Below are 19,368 nucleotides of genomic sequence, written 5' to 3'. Positions count from 1 at the left end.
TATTAGGTACCTCTGAATATCTCAGTTAGGTGACCTTGTATTGAAATGGGGTTTTCGGGAGGTGATAGGGAGACCTTAAATACATATTTTCAGATAAATTTCAAATTTTTAACACTATTAGTGAGCGCATACACAATACAGCGTACATTTTTTTAAACGGAAACACTTTTTCTATATATTCGGAAACATTATTTTTTTTAAACCTTTTTTTGTATCAAAAGTTTTTTTCTATTTACAATACTGACCAAGTTAGAGTAAGTTAAAATTTGGATTTATGCATAATACGTGTTTAATGCAATTTTCATGTATAACCACTGGAAATAATAAAATAAGTACCAAATAAATGTTTAATTTACTTTATCTGTTTACAAATAATGATTTTAACATTCTCTTGGTCACTACAATGAATATCTCGAGTACCTATGTGATCATTTTTGTTTACTACACTGTTATAATATGATTACAATTTTAACTATTTTTTTAGTGGAAATTTTGTTTTATTTTAAAATAGCTCTAATAAGTTATAACGATAAGATCTTCAGATAATTTAGTTTAATGGAAAACATTATTTTACTTTTATTCTGCGACTAGACCCATACCAAAGTGTGTGCATTATCCGAGTATGTCCGGTTATTATAAGTGCTTCAATAAATTATAATTTTTAAATATGAATAACGCCGAAAAAGTTTAATTGGTTTTAATTCACGGCGAATGTCGCCGTAATAAACGCTTGGCTATTTTGACGTATGCCGAACGATATCCAGAGAGATATCATCCTCCTTCTAATTATGTTTTACGACTTTTACAAGGATTAGCTCAGGAAGGAATATCTCCTGGTAGACGAATAAACCAACAAAGGCGTAGAGAAAATAATGTTAGATGACGATACAGAATTACAGGTACTAGCATACATAGGGGCTTGTCCCAGTGCCGCAAAAACCGGGTGTGCAGAGTGTGCGGCGCACACGGGCCCCAAGGTATGATTTGCCCCCCCCCCGGCCCAACCTGGAGCTTACGACAAAATTGCCTTAAAATTCAAAATTTAATTATTCACAATAAATTATTTCTTTTAAGTTGAAACATAGTGTAGTTGTAGGTATACTAATATTGGATTAAGGTGGCGGTAAAATTCTTTTGTCTTGCAGGCGGTGCCGCCGCGGTGGCGGTAAATTGTGTCCGGACTCATTTTACCGCTATCGCCACCGCCACTGCTACAGTGTGTGGGGACCTTTAAGTAGTAAGTATGTTATAAATATGATGGTAGGTTTTAGTAGGTATATCATGAAATCAATGGTACTAGATAGAATCACGTATGTACTATGTTAGAAAAAGATGGGTATCAAGTATGCAAGTATCAACGGTTCTAACTTTTTAAGTACTATCAATTTTTCGGTAAGATCTATTTTTATCACGTCTATGGGTCGTTGTTTGTCAAATATTGTCGGAACAACAGGCTGGTAGCGGAAAACGACGACGGTTGACGAGTGACGACGTGCCATAAAAATAATATTAATTTATAAACTATTAAAATGTCGTGTTATTGTTATACCAAGAATAATATCGAAGCATCACTGATACGACGACCACGACTGTGTTTACAACTCTCTGAATTGCTGGTATTGGTATAAATATAAAATACATTTTGTAATTTCAATGATGATACCTATTACTAAGGTTCGGATTTTAAAGCATAACAAATAACAAAAAAGCAACAAAAAAAGCATGACTAAAAATTAACATGAATTATAGTTATAATTTTACAAAACTGAATAAAAAAAATTTTAAAAAGAATTTACTGCCATGTATTTGGCAAGATTTTCAGAAGTGAAACTGACTCACACAACTGTTGTGTGTGTTGTGTCTGACTCTGATAGTTCGTATTCTGGTCAACGTCATTATTATTATTATTATTATTATTATTATAATAAATTAGGTAGTCAATTTTGTTTTCTATTTTTTTTAATAAGGCTTTAATAAACATAAGATAAATGGAACCGAATTAAAATCACAAATGTTGGTTAGATAATAAATTATTAACCATTTAATTGTATTATCATTTAACAATCATAAGAGGAATTTAAAGTGCCACAAAAATTGTTCAAAAATCTATTTTTCCAAATTTATATAAAATGCTATATTTATCGTTTTCTATTCCAACTAGTTCCACATCTAGTGAAAGAACATTTTCAGAAATGTGTCGAATAAATACTTGTATAAGGTTAATTTGTATACCATCTAATTCTCTGAGTTGTCTATTGAAAGAGTTTTATCAAATGTTCTAAATAAAGAAGACATTTAAATAAAAAATGCCAATAATCAGCGGAGGCTTAAACTGTAGGTATGCTATGACTAGTATATTATTTTGCTACCCAAATTAAAACTTCTAAACTTCTTACTTTCTTCCGTATTATAAGAAAATTAAAAACATGAATATTTTAGAACTAATCTAATATATTTTAACAATTTAATGTTTCTTTCATAACTCATTCCATTTTTTGCCCCATTTTATAAAAATTCCAGGGCTGAAGCCCCCTAACTTTAAGGTCCACTTACGCCAATGGTAATATGTATGGTGAGGATGATTGATGGGGGTAGTAATGTAGTATACACTATACACATCACCCACTAGCCACCAATGATAATTTAAGACACGCTACACTAAGACGAGCAGTGACGGCACAAGCGACGAAATAATTGCCTATACCGAACCCCTTTAAAATTGTCCATATTTTGCAATGTTGTACCGTATTATCTACATCGTGGTTTGTGGTTATCAGCTTAATTTCTTATCACGGGGCCGAACTGACCCCAACAACTTAAAAAAAAAAATTATTGATAATATATAACATTATCTGTGTGAAAAATCTACATTTACCACAGCAGTTTCCGATAACGAATGAGTACCATCACATTGATCCCGACCGACGTCGTTGCAAGTTGCAAGTTGTTGTCTGGACCGTTTACGTGGGCACAGTCATCAGTGGCGTTGTGGATTTGTGCGGCGTCAAACCGAATGACAGTCTAGTCGTGGCCGGCGGCGTAGATAATATTTCGATAAACGATAATATTGTCGTCATCTACCACAACCACACAACGACGTAATAAATCGCCATCCGATCTACCAACGTTTTTTGGGATCGCACTCGTCGACATGGATGGATCGACAACCAGTGAGTGTCTCCTATCGATCGTGATCGATAAAATAATAATTGATAGTGCGACCATGTATCGTTACGTAACGATATTTAGGGCCGAGTGACGGTTCAAACGAATCTGAAAATCTGCAAATAGGTAGTCTGTAACGTTGTAATTGATTTTTTTTAATTGTTCGCTCGTGCCCCCAAAACTAGATTTTTATTTTTAAAAAAATATCCTTGTTTTTCTGTACTTATTTAACCTTTTTTAAACATTTTTTTTGTCCCTGCTGGTCCAACGAAAAAAATGTCGAAAGCCGATCAGCTCCTGTCGAAGCTACCACCACCGACGATGTTGCCCAGTTTTGTCACAGACGCTCTGAATGGTAATGATACATGATATATTAATTCAAATTTTCTTTCTCTTTGTCGCAGTTATTTCGGTTGATTTTAATTGTAATTGTTTTCCTGTTTTCAGTAGAGCCCAGACCTGTGCCAATCAACCCTGTGTTGAACGCAACAGACGTGACTAGTCAAAACTTTCACACTCCGATGTTTTCGTAAGTCGACCCGGATTTTCGTATTTTGGTAGTCTAAGTATTTTGCAGCTTACATTTATTTGTTTGTAGGCCTGTAATAACTAGTAAAAATGAAGAAAATGTTGAATTGCCCACGAGTCCTTCCAATGAAACAGTTGCTGATAAAGCAGTTAAAAGTGAACAGTCATCTAGCAAAGCGGATTTGTTTAACTGGATGAAGGGCAGTAGCTCTAGTATTTTTTCAATGGTTGCTGAAAAAGCAAAGAATTCTGTGGACGCAGTACTCACCACATTAGACCCGCAAATGAAAGATACATTAAATCGTAAATTAATAAACAGCCATTAATGTACATTTGCTTAGTTGAATGTTATTAGTTAACTATTATTACTTATGTTATAGCCAACACTTTTGATAATACTGATATTGTTGTTGCTTCCGAAAAAGAAATTGTTGTCAGTGCAGTAAGAGAGGCATTTCAAAAAGTTTTTGGAAAGGCAGTCGTCAGGTAGGCAACTCTTTTTCATATTTGTTGTATATTTTGTAAGACATAATATGTTGTTTATTTTAGAGGACTTGAAGCACCAGATCAACCTTTTGCTGCACAACTGGTTGGATTTTCTGCCGCATCCAAAGCCACAAAATATTGCATTGATTCCGTTAGATTACATGTAGTGAAAGGTCCTGTCGTCTCCTTTGAAAGATTTATTGTAGAACCGATAGAATCCAAGTAAGTTAAATTTCTTTCATAAATTAATATGCAGGAAATGTTTTAATTCTAAATCCAATAAATTATGGACATTTTATTTTATCGCGTGTTTAGTAAAAAGTATGTTCAAATCAATATCAAAACTTTTTCTCCAAAGGTCCAAATGTTATAATTCAATTCCAATCAAATCAAATTATCAAGTTATTTTTTTCCAAATAGATGGTATGAATTTGGTCTTTTGAAACTCAATGACATGGAACGAAATATAGATTTAGAAGTGTACACCCAAAGCGTTCCTGTACCTGCAGCAATTGTTGGATTGATTAGTGACGATACCCCCAAAGATTATGAACACATCTCAACTGGATTCAGTATACCTGTCGCACATTTCATGGCCAGCAATTTAAAAGTAAAACTATCCAAACCAGATAAAGACTACTGTGAATTACTGTGTATTTATATTATGCGTTTACTTTTTAGGTACATCCATCTGAGTGGCAAGAAGTAATGACTGGTGTGAGCCAACGATCGTCTTTATTAGCTGCTTCAGTGTCTTTGGCCATGTCGTACAAAATTGCTCTGGAATAATGACATTTTTTAGTTTAGCTTGAAAACATTTATCAATTAATATTTTAATAAGATTATCAATTATTTACTGTAATAAACTTTGTTATAAACTTGTATTTTTTTCCTCCCCCAATGGATTGTGATTTTTAATTATTTTTTATTGTGCGCACGCTGTTATTTTTAGATATATATTTGTACAATATGTCTATACTTATTACTTAATTAAAGTATCTAATTGCTATTTGGTTATCATTATACTTTTTTCATCATAGATCATATTATTAAAAATAATAATCTGTCCAAGGAATTAAATACTCTGTTTGCACATTAATTACAGATAAAATCCAGTGGTGCACAAATACATTACATTAATTATACATCCAATGTGTTTATTGATTGACATAAATTAAAATAAGGCAAGAGTATAGTAAGTAATTGCACGAGAGGTCTTCCACAACCGATTATAGTAAAAGGTTAACAGTGTTATTTGGGATCTGCGGTGATTTGAAAATGACAATAATAAACAATATTTAATTAGTCAAATGTGTTACATAATTTATTAGTCATTTAAATCCGTAACCATGGGCACTATTACATATTTACATGTTTCAGTTTTATTACTTATTACCTTATTATTTGCATATAGAAGTGCAGTAAAATGTTTATTGACTGAATAATGCATAGCATTTTATGATTTTAGGTTTTTCAATTGCATCAGTGAGCTCGGTCAGTTAAGATTGCGATCATATAATTCATTCTAACATTATATTGATTCATGCGTAGATCGTGGGAAACAATAACTAAATGATTGAACTTAATAAGTAGGTACACCCTAGGGCCAGCTTAAGACACTTGCAAGCGGTGGGCAACTTTATTTTGAGTGGGTATTTATTAGGGATGGCATTTTAACCTTGGATATTATCCATAATTTTTAAATCGCACATGTGGCAAAATACCTAAGTCTGAACCTAGATGTACCTAATGACTTTTCTATCTGATATTAACGTTAATGTCAAATTGTTTTAATTAATCACTCTGGTAATTGGCAGGCTTGGCTCGTGGGGCAGGCGACATAAGGTGGCACTTTTGTAGGGGTGCGGTATTTTCAAAATGATAATATTATTATTAGTTTAGGGATGGAAAAATTTGATTTTGTCTAGTGCACTATTTTTGATAGTAACAATAAAAGAGTATAAAGTGCCTCCTCGTTTGGTTAAATTTTTAGAGGGGATAAAATAATCCAATGTAAAGTTGACTCATTTGGAATTATAAAAACAAATAGAATCTGTAGAATAGGTGCCTAACCAGAACAATAATATGAGTTTATCATATTAACTCAAAGCCTAAAGGTACACAATTACGGATTAAATAATAATAATAATAATAATAATTGATTTATGGAGCTAATATTCCAATTACATTTTGTATGTATGTTTTATAATTCGAAATAATCATAAGTACCTAAGTAAATACAATGATTTACAACAATTCAAGAAATAAAAGCGGGTAAGTGTATGTCGTTCTGCTGTACATTAGGTGACTAAGAGATAGCTGTAATGGATGGTATTAAATTTGAATCCAATGATATTAAATCATTGTTTACGAAAAACGATTCTGAGCGGATACGGTATGTCAGTTACCTAACCTGACCTAGGATATTTTATATTGTTATTACTTTTAGGTATTATTAATATGGTAGCCGGTAAGATGAATTGAAATTATTCTTAAATTATCAGTGATGCTGGAAAAATATTTAATATACGTATGTGAAATTGGGCTGTTTTGGAACCGAATTACAGCAAAATGATAAACGTTATTCTTTGTGTTAATAATACTTAATATGCAATTTTGTCCAAATTTGAACTTAAAATGTCTGTAAAATTAACTGTATTCATATATTTTTTGCATTTTTTAGTTACGGAAAGAACTGCTCGAGTGGAACCTTGTTATAAATTGTCTATCCTTCTTTTTCTTCTTCTTCTTAGGCTTATAGCGATCCATTCAGGACCATCGACGCTTCTTAAATGCCTTTCCACCTCTCTCTATCCAATGCCGATCCCATATCTAGCAATAGGTTAATTTTCTTTAGGTGTTTTACTGTTTTTCTATTCTATCACACCATCTCTGCCGAGGTCTACCTCTTGTTATTTTCCCAGTTATTTTGCTTTCCGTGACTTTCTTGATAAGCTTGTCTTCGGCTCGCCAGACATGACCTGCCCATTCCAACCTCTCTTTTTGAATTTGATAATTGACAATTTTATACATTTTTAACTGCAAAACCATTTTCAATTTTCCGTTAAAAAAAAAATAGAATAACTATTAATCGCCTCATGCGTCTAAATATAAATACATTCCAACTATTAATTATTTATCATTATTATTATTATTTTTTTATTACTATTATTACCTATATACACAATCTGTACCTCATGGGTACAATAAGAGTATTAGCTGAGATAATATAATACATGAAAAGGCTTGATAAAAGCAGACATCCAGTGATGATACTTAAATATTGAGGTTACACATTAATTTATAAATATATATATGAATTTATTTATTTATCTGTTTTTATACTATAATATTAAGTTAGCATATCTCCACACCAGTTGCGTTTTAAACGCCTTGGAGGATTATCCGGAATAACATTTGCTGAAAGAGCTTTAATTAAAGGATTGGGATGAGATGCAAGCCAATTATGGAATCTTTTATAATAAGTGACTGCTTCTTCTTTAACAGTTTTGATTTTCAGGTCCGTGTGAAGGGTATGATTAGAAACGTAAGAGGGGGAGTTCGTTAATTTTCTCAGTGCAATATTTTGAAAATCCTGCATACGATTTGTATTTGATTTTTTTGCATTTCCCCAGAGTTGGAGACCGTAGGTCCAAATGGGTTTGATGATGGATTTATACATTAGTAGTTTTATATTAAGGTTGGTGTGTTTGTTATTGACTAGCAAAGATTTAAGCATACGAAGTCGGAGATTTAGTTGGAGTCTTTTAAGACGTGTATGTTGGGCCCATGTTAGTCTACGGTCAAGGGCTAAGCTTAGATATTTTACTGTTGGAGTAGACAGAATTTGAGTGCCATAGAAAGTGACTGGCGGACAGTGTCCTAGCTTAAGGGTAAAAGTTATGTGATTAGATTTGGTTTGGTTTACCTTAAACCTCCAATTTTTATACCATGTTTCCATAAGAGATAGATGATGTTGTTATTTATCATTGTGACAATAATTTCTAAGTAAGTACATAAAATATTATTTAAAAAAAGCCATGTTTTGTACTGATAAAAATGAATAAAACGCTGGCACTGCACAACACTGGCTCATCGAGCTGCTTTAAAAATCAAACAGCAACTGAACATATGCCCGCCATGCCAACCCTCCCCCAAATGAAGCCACTGGTCTGCCCACTAGGCATAACTTATGTTAGTCTAGAAAAAAAGAACTCATATGGCATAATGGTATATTTGTGTGTTAAGGGTTTGAAAAACATTATTCCAATTCAATGTGGTATTACCCTGCGCAACCAACCTAATGCAGAAAACGCCAAACAAATGTTTTTCCAGCCATAAATCACAATAACTATTCTAAATAATAGAACATATGTCATGTTTGCTGTTAGTGAATTAATAGTGATGGGAGATTAGAAGATCTTTTGAAATTCTTGACTTATCAGCACAATAATCACTCTGTGCCTGATGCCAACGGTTAGCATGCAAATACAAAATGATCGATCTGAATTTGTGCTGGGCTTATTAGATAATTGTACATATTATATGTTAAAAGTTATACACTTATAAAGTTATAAACCTACCAATATATTACTCAACTCATGTTATTTCAACATGCTTTAATATTAAATTCTAGGTTGGTGGAGTTTCTGCTGATCACGTGTAAGTCTTTTTGATAGCGCAGAGGTTTTGACGTAGGTAACCAAAAATGGCGGCTAGTGTCTGGAATGACCTTTAGGTTATAATGGCACGATTTTTGTTTAAAAGCATTATCGGAATTCACACTTGGACAAGATTCATCAAAATCCGTTAATTATTTTTTAGTTTATGGTTTATAAAATGTTGAATTTATGTAGCCAAGGAATAAGGATTTACAATTTAACACAAGGTACAGTACAGTGTAGGTACATAACTGAATGTAGACACCGTGCCACATTTTTATAAAAATATATTATTTTGTATAATACACAAATACATAATGAAATTTTTTCAGTAAAAATGAATTCAACTTACTGTATTTAGAAATACAGTGACGGATTGGGCTGCTGGGAAGGTAACCTACCTAACCTTCCCCATTGACCGTTCGACTTGTTCGTATTTGACTATTCGAGTATATACCATACTGTGCTGTAGACCAGCGTTTTCCAACTTCTTTTACTCGCGGAACCGCTGTAGAAGTTTGAACGTTTTGTAAAACCCCTATATTTTTTCTATTATAGTAATGCATTATGCATACATATGTTTCATACACTTAAATAAGTGGGTTGACGTATACTTCCGACACAAGTGTTTCTCTCGGAACATCAGTTGGAAAACACTGCTATAGACAGACAAAAAATATACATCTCCAGACTATAGTTTGTCATTTTTGAATTACAGCAAAATAAGAAATCATTTGATGAGAAATTATTAGTAAATTTACGGGATGAATCCAATATCCAAATTTTGTAAAACACTCATAAAAAACTAAAAAGTTACTTCGACTTTCCGGGATTTTTTTTTAAATTGAAAAACGTGCAAGGAGTTTTGTGTTAAATTTTCAAATTTTAGATACAAGAAAACAACATTTTTAATGAATTTCCAACTCAAAATAATTTACGATTTTTCGTGATTTTACTGAATTTTATCAGACCCGCATAACAATTTTTTGTGAGTTTACATACAATTTTTTTTTAACATTTAACTTTTAACAACTTATAAAACTTTGTATTACATTATTTACATTTTCAAGTTTATTGACCAAGCAAAAATGTTTTATCGAGAATTATTAAGATTAATAAAAATTGAAAATGTCTTATGCTTGTAAATAGTTTAAGTTAAAATACTTTAAAACTTGTGGTGTATAGAAAATCTGAAAATTGTAATATTAACATTCGTCATTCAGTGAATAAAATATGAATCTAATAATTTTTTTTTAAGTTAGACCAACTTTGATTTTAAAGTTCAAATAATTGTCTGTTGTGGCTCTAAGGTTTCTGTAAACAGAAAACGATCTCGCAACTTCTGCTAACATATTGGAGTATAGTGTGTACTTGTAGGAAATAAAGTCATTAAAATGTGCCAAAACATCCTAGTTGGAAATGGATCAACAAGTATATTATACAGAATTTGTTTGAATATTTTAAATAAAAAGTTTTCGATTGTTGGTTAACTTTTATCTATTGAACACCTTGAAAAAATTTGAATTATATTTGGGCATAGTCCACGATACCTACCAAGAGATTTGGCTAAAAGCTGCTTCAGTTAGCACTCAGTTTAGTATAATAGAAATATAGATAAGGTGACTGTGTCATCATTTTTAAATTAAGGAAAATTAGTTTGCTGTTAATTTATAAACATAATATGCTTAAAATTTTTAATATTTTGATTATGTACATCAAAAAAACAAAATTTAATAAATACAATTTTGAATATGCAATGCATGCAGTTTCAGGACTTGAACTTAGTAATAGTGTTATACAGCTAAGTAGACTCATACTTATGCCATACAGAATATTTTAGATTTAGACAAGACACAATTTTAATATTTCTCATCTTAACGTATAAATTTGCATTTACAACTGATAAGTAGAATTTAAATGAACATTGTATCAAGGATATTTTTCAGGATTGATTAAGCAAGGAAATAATGACTGAATATACCATCTTTAGATCTGTAAAATTGTATGTATAATTCAATGGTACTTGGAATACAAATTTAAACGGCAGAGAATAAATATGCAACAAATAGTCCAAACGTGTAATTTCTTTAGATATTATATTGTAGAACAAAAGATTTTTTATTGTTAACAAAAATTCTATTGACCAATGAAATGCATTGTTTTATGAAGTATGAATGAACGGAAAATTAGCAGTAGTACGCACAACAAATTTAATGTGATGATCTTTAAAAGTCCCATTTTTGTAAAAAAAAATATCATTGGCAAGTACAATAAGTATTATTGTTTATATAAAAAAGAATTTTTAAGTTTTTGAACGAGGCCAATGTAATAAAGAGGACAAATATACAAGATATAATTTTAGTAGTTGTCAATTTTTTAATTTGATAATTTATCAAAAACAAAATTTCCATTAAAGTGTTGTGACATTACTACCGAAATTGAAACCGAACTATATTTCAGTTTGGTTCAATTTATTATTTGTATTTTTTTTTACATTATTTGAATTTTCCCATTTTTTTGTTGGTTTTTTTTTAAATTACATTTTTTTATGCGCTCAATTTTTTACTCTTACGTTTTTAATTTTCCCACTGTATAAAAAATTAGTTATTAATGAAAAAGAAATTTTTAAATGAATATTTGTATAAAATGTAATAATGAAGAAAACGTCATGTTGGGCGGTACTATTCTTTCTTCACTTGTGTCTGTTGTGCTTGGTGGGCTTGAAGCACAGCAACAGCTTCTTCTACTTTGTTTTTCAAAGATTCGTGATGTTCCAACATGTGAAGCAAATCTGAATTGTCGATCTCCAACAACATACCAGTGATCTTACCAGTCAATTCCGGGTACATACGCTAGAATATAATATTGAATAATTTTAAAATACATCATTAAATGTATTATTTACAAGTAGAAATTGTAATTTTTTTACCTGAATGAGAGGGAACAGTCTCTCTCCCAACATCTGTTTTTGATCTTCTGGCTTAGCAGTTGCCAACATTGTTGCAGTAAGGGGTTCTTGTCCATGTACATGTACAGCTGCTTGTACTGGTGCAGGGGGTTGACCAGGTTGTGCTTGTCCCATACCCTGAGCTTGACCAGGAGGATTACGCATGTTAGCTGTATATTTATATCCAGAGCCTGTACCACGTGCTCCAGGAACGCGTACACCACCAGCAGCAACAGCACCTGGCATTTGTTGTTGGGCTGTGCTAATAGGTCTAGCATTTCTGTCCACCATGGCGTTTCTAGCCAATGCAGCTTGTTGACCAGCAGGTACAGGAGCTCGAGCTCCGATGTTTCTATATTGTGTGGCCATATTTGGATAACCTAAAAAAATATATTATAAATCATACAAACAAATGTAAAGATATATCATTTGTGTTGATGCATAAGATCCATCATAATGGTGTATACAAAAATAATGACTGAATACTATCCAATAGTATAGTATAGTAAAATCAACTTTAGATCAAATTAATTGAATGCAAAAAGTACCTGCAGCAGCAGCTTGAGGTGCTCCAGCCCTAACTTGTGGTTGGGAAGCCCATCTTGGTTGTGGACGAATTTGAGTCATTTGAGTAGGTCCATAGAAACGCTGTGGCTGAGGAATAGTAGGTACAAAGTAACCACTTGAAGCACCAGGTTGATATATCTATAATTCAATTGTGGTATGTTAAATATACTTGTAATTGTGTTATCACTAACCTAGGATACTATGAATTGAACTAAGAATTTAAAATTAAAAACCTATCATTGACTTACTGGGCCAATAGATTGCATTCTCATATTAGTATTGCGTTGCAAATATTGAGAGTCTAAATGGGCTTTACGATCTTCTTTGCGTTGAGCTAAAGCAACATATAATGGTTTGGTACCAACAATGCGACCATTCATATCAGTTACTGCTTTAGTAGCTTCTTCGGGAGAGGAAAAACATACAAAACCAAAGCCTTTACTACGACCATCATCCATCATCACCTAAAAACAAATTTCATTATCATTTAATACAATCAACAAAAATTTGCCTATCTGATGATGGTTTAAAACAAGTTAGAACTACTTTCAAGAGATTTTAGTAGGCAAACATAGTCATCAAATCTCAATTTTAAACTATTTAAATATTTACCTTTGCACTTGTAATAGTTCCAAAGACACTAAATTCTTTACGTAAACGTTCATCATCGATTGTGTCATCCAAATTTTTCACATACAAATTAACCCCTTGGTATCTATTCATACGTTCAATTTTGTACTGTTCAAACTTGCGTTTTAGTTCTTGTTGGCGTTCAGCTTTCTTTTGAGCACGACCTACATAATAAGTCTAACACATGTCGTTTTATTAATATCCTTATCATATAACATATTTTCTGAATAATTTATATACTAACCTTTCCTTCTGGGCTTTCTTTGCCATGTAACTCAGTTACAGCTTTTTCGGCTTCTTCTGGATCTTCAAAAGCCACGAATCCAAAACCTCTAGAACTTCCATCGTCCCTGAACATGACCTAAAAATGTAAAACAAATTAAATAAATAACTCTATTGTATAAGCAAATTAAAATTATGTATAATAAACCTTGAAGCTTGTAATCGATCCATATTTTTCAAACATCTCAAACAATTCTTTGTCATTGACATTTTCATCTATATTTTTAATGTAAACATTTGTGTAAAGTTTAGCTTTTTGGCCCAATTCTTTTTCGCGATCTTTCCTGCCAACAAATCGACCAACAAATACTTTCTTTCCATTGAGCAACATGCCATTAACTTTTTCAATTGATTGAGTGGCAGATTGTTCCATTTCAAAATGAACAAAGCCATAACCTTTTGATTGACCGGTCTCATCTTGAGCAACCTTTATAAGTTTAAAATGAATACAATTATTTTAAAATAATTTAGATACTTAATTGTTTAACTGCTATTATTAAATACACTTTTTATTTATCAAGTATACTTCATATTTTTATCCAATTTTTTTAAATTGAATTAATAATCAATTATTATGTAGTTCACAAGGGAATTTATGTTTTTTATAATACTAATTAAAAACACAAAATACAATAATTTAACTGATTCAAGACTAATTGATCAACAATACTTTTTAAATGATTCAGAATCAAAACCTTGGCTTAATAATTTGAATAATTGTATGCAAATAAAAGCAATCACTTACCTTACAACTCAATATGTTTCCAAAGGCAGAAAATGTGTCATACATGGCTTTGTTATCGATACTCCTATCCAGGTTTTTGATGAACACATTGCCTACACCAGATTTTCTAAGAGAAGGATCTCTTTGAGACCACATAATTCTCATTGGACGTCCTTTAAGAATATCAAAGTTCATGGTGTCCAAAGCACGCTCAGCTACAATAAAAAAATGTTAAAATATAAATTAGTACTTAATAGATTAATCAAAAACATTACTGTCATAAAAAAACCAATTGGTCAGTATCATAACATTGTATGTTAAATAATAGGTTCCTATAAATATATTACGGCATACCCCGGATTTTTTCTTTGAAGCGAAAGGCTGATTTTTTGTATAGTGGAGGTACAAGTATACAACTATACTTTGATACCCCAGAGAATATAATAAGATACTTTAATGGAGCCAACAAACAAAGATTCGGGTTTGTGGTTTTCACTGTCTATGTATCATAAGTTTTAATATACATATAAATGGTCATACAATTACACTTTTCAATGGTCTATTCCAAAATATATATTTATTAACTTTGCTAAACAATGATCATATACTTTCAGATGACATCAAACACGTTGCAAAACAACCGTAAGGACATCAACTGTTATTGGAATGCAGTCAATGTGTTAAATTCAAGTAAATTTTCAAATATCAGATGAACATTTTCAGCATTGTGTTTCAGGTATATGCTTGTCTCTATTATTTCAATCATCATACAAATTTATTTATTGAAGTAAAATGTTTTAAACCCTATCGGATTAATATTTACAGTACATTATGTTTCAGACAAATGCTTGTCTATTTGTTATCACTATTAAAAATATTACCTATACCTAAGTACATATCAGATTAATACTTCAGCATTATGTTTCAGGTATATGCTTGTCTCTTTTAATTCAATCATCATATAAATTTTTTATCGAAGTAAAATGTTCTAAAACCTTTCAGATTAATATTTACAGCATTATGTTTCAGACATATGCTTGTCTATTAGTAATCATCATTAAAAATATTACCATTATCTCAGCAAATATCAAATTAATGTTTTAGGTATATGCTTGTCTCTTTTAATTCAACTATCATACAAATTACTTTATCAAAGTAAAATATGTTCTAACTTTTAAAACCCATCAGATTAACACTTACAACGTTATGTTTCGGACATATGCTTGTCTATTTGTAATTATCATTAAAATTAATCTACTTAAGTCTGAAGTTCAAGTGCTTAGTGTATTAGTTAAATTGCATTTTCTAAATAATTAAATACACATCTATAAACATTATGTTATGGAATACATAATTTTGAAATGTTAGAGTCATAGGTACACTTATTTAATTATTAACATATCAGATTTGAGTTTACAGCAAATTTATTCAGACATATGCTTGTCTCGTTAAAATCATCATGAATATTAATAAAGTAGGTACCTACCTTAATAGTTTATGTTATGTGAAATACAATTCAATAGTTTAATGAATTGCTTATTTAGAAAATATTATTAGAATTTGAATATTGTAGTTCATAATTACATCTTAATTGTTCCTATATCAAAATGTATGGATACCTACAAGAATTTTAATAGTATTGCAAGCATTTAAAATTAAATAATGATTATTAAAACAGTAAGTGATAAAAATCATTCAGACTGTCACAGATCACTTAATTAATAGTGTTCTTATCAACATATTAAGTAAAACTTGTTTGAATAATTAACCAGCCATCAATATTTAAAATCTATTGATTGGTAAGTATTAAGTAAGTAAGTTTAGGGTTCAATAATGAATATTGAATGGTTTTTTTATAGTTGTTTTAAAATATAATCAAGAGTACCTTATCTAAGTGTTATGATTTAAACATGCCAACCAACAGTATCTACCTATTAAAAAAATGTAATTCATGTTAAGATAAAAGGTATTGCTATTTCATCAAGGGCAAAATATTCAATGTACCTATGTACACGGCACACTTATACATTTTCCATTGCAACAAACAAATTTATATATGCAATAAGCTATTAATGTAAAATGAATGGGATCAGAAATTTCGATTTATGATTGCAATCGACAACACTAGGAATCCTCAAATGACTATTTAACTTTTCGATCGGAAAGTGGGGGTTGGAGGGTATGGCACTATGGCCGAACGAGTTCATTAATCAGTATGTATAAAAAAATAGATTTTCTCGGGTCATTTTTTTATCACGCCACGCCTGCAAAAAAACTATGAACAATTCGAGTACTCGACCGCGGACAATCCCGATGTGTGCGAATTATTTGTCTCACATCGACAATCAGTGCCAAAAGACTTGAGCACGTGATAACTCATTGGACGTGTTAGCTCTGTTCCGGAGGAAATTACCCCGCAGACAACGCCGTGGCCCGTTGGCAGCCACCAGGTGAACAAAATATGCTAGCAGATGGGTGGGGGAAGAGAGAAAAACATGACAAACGCATGGCCACGTACGACACGAACGTACCTATTTTGACCACAGACTTACGTGCATCCGATCCCCTCCTCGACCCTTCTCTCACGCCATTTGTAATGATGCTCGTCAGTCGAAAATCGGGAAAAAAAACTTTCCTGAATATTCCTAACGATAAAAAAAACCACACGTGGCATTGGTACGGGGCGGTTTTGATGGAATGAGGGGGGGGGGGATTCGGAGAAAACAAAATTCCTCGGGACGGCTCTCGGAGAAATCGGTCACGTATCGATCACGGCCGCGTACAACGTTTGTAGTAAAGATAGGCGTAAAAAAAAGCTCACCGTCCGCCATGTTTTGAAAGTTGACGTAGGCGTATCCCAGTGATCTTCTGGTGATCATGTCGCGACACACGCGGATCGACAGGACAGCACCGACCGTGCTGAATTTCTCAAACAGCATAGCTTCGGTCACGTCCGAATGCAGGTCTCCAACGTACAGCGAAGCCATCTCGTTGCTGCGTTAAGTTAAGCGTCGATCAAGTGAAAATAATAAACTACGGCAAAATGCACGCGATATACTTTTTCTTTCGGATTTTGCGCGTAGACAAAATATTTATAATTTTTTTTATGTTTTATGTAATTTTTCCTTTTTTTTTTTAGTTAATTTAGTTTATTTTATAATTTTTTTGGGGTTTTTTAATTTATTTGAATTAAAAAACTACACTATTCCTCATGGGTTGTGTTTCGTAGACACGTACGACACAACCTCATGTATTGAAAAGAAAAATTGGAGAAAAAAACGAACGCACTGAGCTAACTCTACTAGATGACGCGTAGGTCTCCCGTTGACGACCCCCTCCACACGGACGGGCCATGTTGTGCGCATGCGTACTAACTCAGCGACCATCTGATGTAACTTTGACCAGGGTAACGGTTGTCAGGTGTACCTCTCACAACCGACATAAAATATCATTCGAAATCCAAATTCCCACCAAAACTCCGAGTCTCCGACACTTTTTGTTTGTAGGCTGTCGTTACTCATTATGACAAATTACATTTTTTATTACATATTGTTATGCCACCGTAATGGAAACAATTGGACATTTGGACTTACAGACATAAGTTGTATTTCAATTTATTTTAATCTGTCGAAAACAAATTGTTTATCCATCTGTTTCATGTGTAAAATACTAAGTGTTTAAAATACCATTAAATGTATTATAAATCAATCATAATTATAAAAATCAATGGTAAGTAGTAACACTAAAGTTTTCAATATAAAAATGATTATTAAATAGATTTTCATAGTATCATAACTATGAATATTTTAGAAACTATAAGTATCCAATATATTAATAGACTTCAAGTAGGTATTGGAAAATATTAAATTAAGTTGTTGTCCATAACACCGAAAGTAACTGGATTTTTAGGCTATGCTGTAAGCAAAATATAAATAATTAAATGTTAATCTTACTTAAGGTTTTTTTTATTTTAATGATTTATCTAATAATTTTAATTTTGTTTAAGTGTATAAATGTGCTTTAAAGCTAATGACTTTTTCATACGAATATTTAAATGCTTATGGAGAGATTTATATTCCTCGTTCCATCAAACAATAATTAGGTTAGTATTTAAACTCAAAATATAAACTAAATATTAAATGTATTAATAGATTTGTTTTTGATTACGTTTTTGTAGTCTTTTCGGTAATATAACATTCTTTGTAATCACTTTACTATATTTTTCGTTTAAAAAGTTTTCCATCTCTAAATTAAAAACAATATTTTCAGAATCTTTTTATAAATATTAGTGTATTTTAACATTTTACATGATTTTTATAGTTAATTAATATCTATTTCAAGATTGTGGTATAAAAATAAATAATTGGTTTAATTTTACAAGTAAATTAACAATACAATATGGAACAAATAGGTTTGAAAAATAAAGTTTTGCATACATTTTGTGAAAAAATGAAGAAAATAGCAATTTCAATCACTAATTAATAGAACTCAGATTTAGATGTAAATACATATTTTCACTATGATATAATAAACTAATTTTGGATAAGTGATAAATTCGTTTCACAAGATTTTTAATAAAATAATGAGCTATATGTATATATATTGATTTTACATGTTTTTCCATATTTTGTCATAAATACATGTTTTTACACATTTCACAACAATTCAATTTTTTCTTACATATTAAGACAATTGCTCTGTCTTAAAGTGTTACTTTCAGAATTCATAGTGATTAAAAGCTTATTATAGATAATCCAATATTTAATTATTAATTGTTTAGTGAAGTATTATGTCGTCGGTTTGGCGGTGTCGATCGGACGTATTTTTGACGTAAAAGTAATGTCTTAAAATTTCTTTTGACGATAAAGTAATCTTAAGCCAAATCCGGGGATCCTTTGAATTTGAAAACTTAAAAATGCATGTTGTTATAAATTGCCACTAGGGTTATTAAATAAATTATCATTTTTTTGCTATATTTTTTTATATTATTAATTATTATACATTTTATATTTTTTATATTAAACATGTTTTGAACTATTTAGAACATTTTTATGTTTATGTTTTTAGCACATCAATTTTTTTTTTATAGTACATATTTTGAACTTTTTAACATATATTTATGTACACAGTTTTGTTGTATGAATACATACTTTGGTTTTATGAATCACAAAGATTTTCAGCTACCCACAATAACAGAGTACATAAAAAAATTAACTATCAACTTCTTCGATCACATCAATTATGCTCATAGTGCGAAATTCTATAAACTAAGTGACCCACCTTCTGTACGCCGACTCAAGCGTGGACGCCCACACGACCTATTGTTATAACTATTATTTATTAATTTATTATTATTTTTGTTATTTTTTTTTTTTTTT

The 19,368-nt window shown here is 31.2% G+C and overlaps 2 protein-coding genes across 3 annotated transcripts; one reads left to right on the top strand and one right to left on the bottom strand.

Annotated features, from left to right (window-relative positions):
* The first annotated feature begins 2,875 nt into the window (after nt 1–2,875).
* Nucleotides 2,876–5,196, top strand: LOC111033096 (protein PRRC1-B-like). Of its 2 annotated transcripts, none has more exons than XM_022313693.1 (8): nt 2,876–3,170; nt 3,428–3,520; nt 3,616–3,694; nt 3,764–3,996; nt 4,074–4,179; nt 4,243–4,401; nt 4,600–4,789; nt 4,861–5,196. In XM_022313693.1, the coding sequence occupies exons 1-8, from the start codon at nt 3,152–3,154 to the stop codon at nt 4,966–4,968; spliced, it is 987 nt and encodes a 328-aa protein (XP_022169385.1). In that variant the 5' UTR covers nt 2,876–3,151; the 3' UTR covers nt 4,969–5,196. The 2 variants fall into 2 exon arrangements, with proteins under 2 accessions (XP_022169385.1, XP_022169384.1); XM_022313692.1 differs by having other exon boundaries at nt 2,877–3,170; nt 3,613–3,694.
* Nucleotides 5,197–10,825: 5,629 nt separating this feature from the next.
* Nucleotides 10,826–17,290, bottom strand: LOC111033093 (polyadenylate-binding protein 4-like). Its single transcript, XM_022313690.1, has 9 exons — nt 16,812–17,290; nt 14,012–14,205; nt 13,415–13,693; nt 13,229–13,345; nt 12,967–13,161; nt 12,603–12,818; nt 12,336–12,492; nt 11,770–12,167; nt 10,826–11,692 (listed from the first exon to the last, which is right to left on the bottom strand). The coding sequence occupies exons 1-9, from the start codon at nt 16,975–16,977 to the stop codon at nt 11,522–11,524; spliced, it is 1,893 nt and encodes a 630-aa protein (XP_022169382.1). The 5' UTR covers nt 16,978–17,290; the 3' UTR covers nt 10,826–11,521.
* Nucleotides 17,291–19,368: the final 2,078 nt, after the last annotated feature.

The sequence above is a fragment of the Myzus persicae genome, unplaced genomic scaffold (genome assembly GCF_001856785.1).
Source record: "Myzus persicae strain clone G006 unplaced genomic scaffold, MPER_G0061.0, whole genome shotgun sequence".
NCBI classification, from domain to species: Eukaryota; Metazoa; Arthropoda; class Insecta; order Hemiptera; family Aphididae; genus Myzus; species Myzus persicae.
This window is presented reverse-complemented; position numbering and strand designations above follow the sequence as displayed.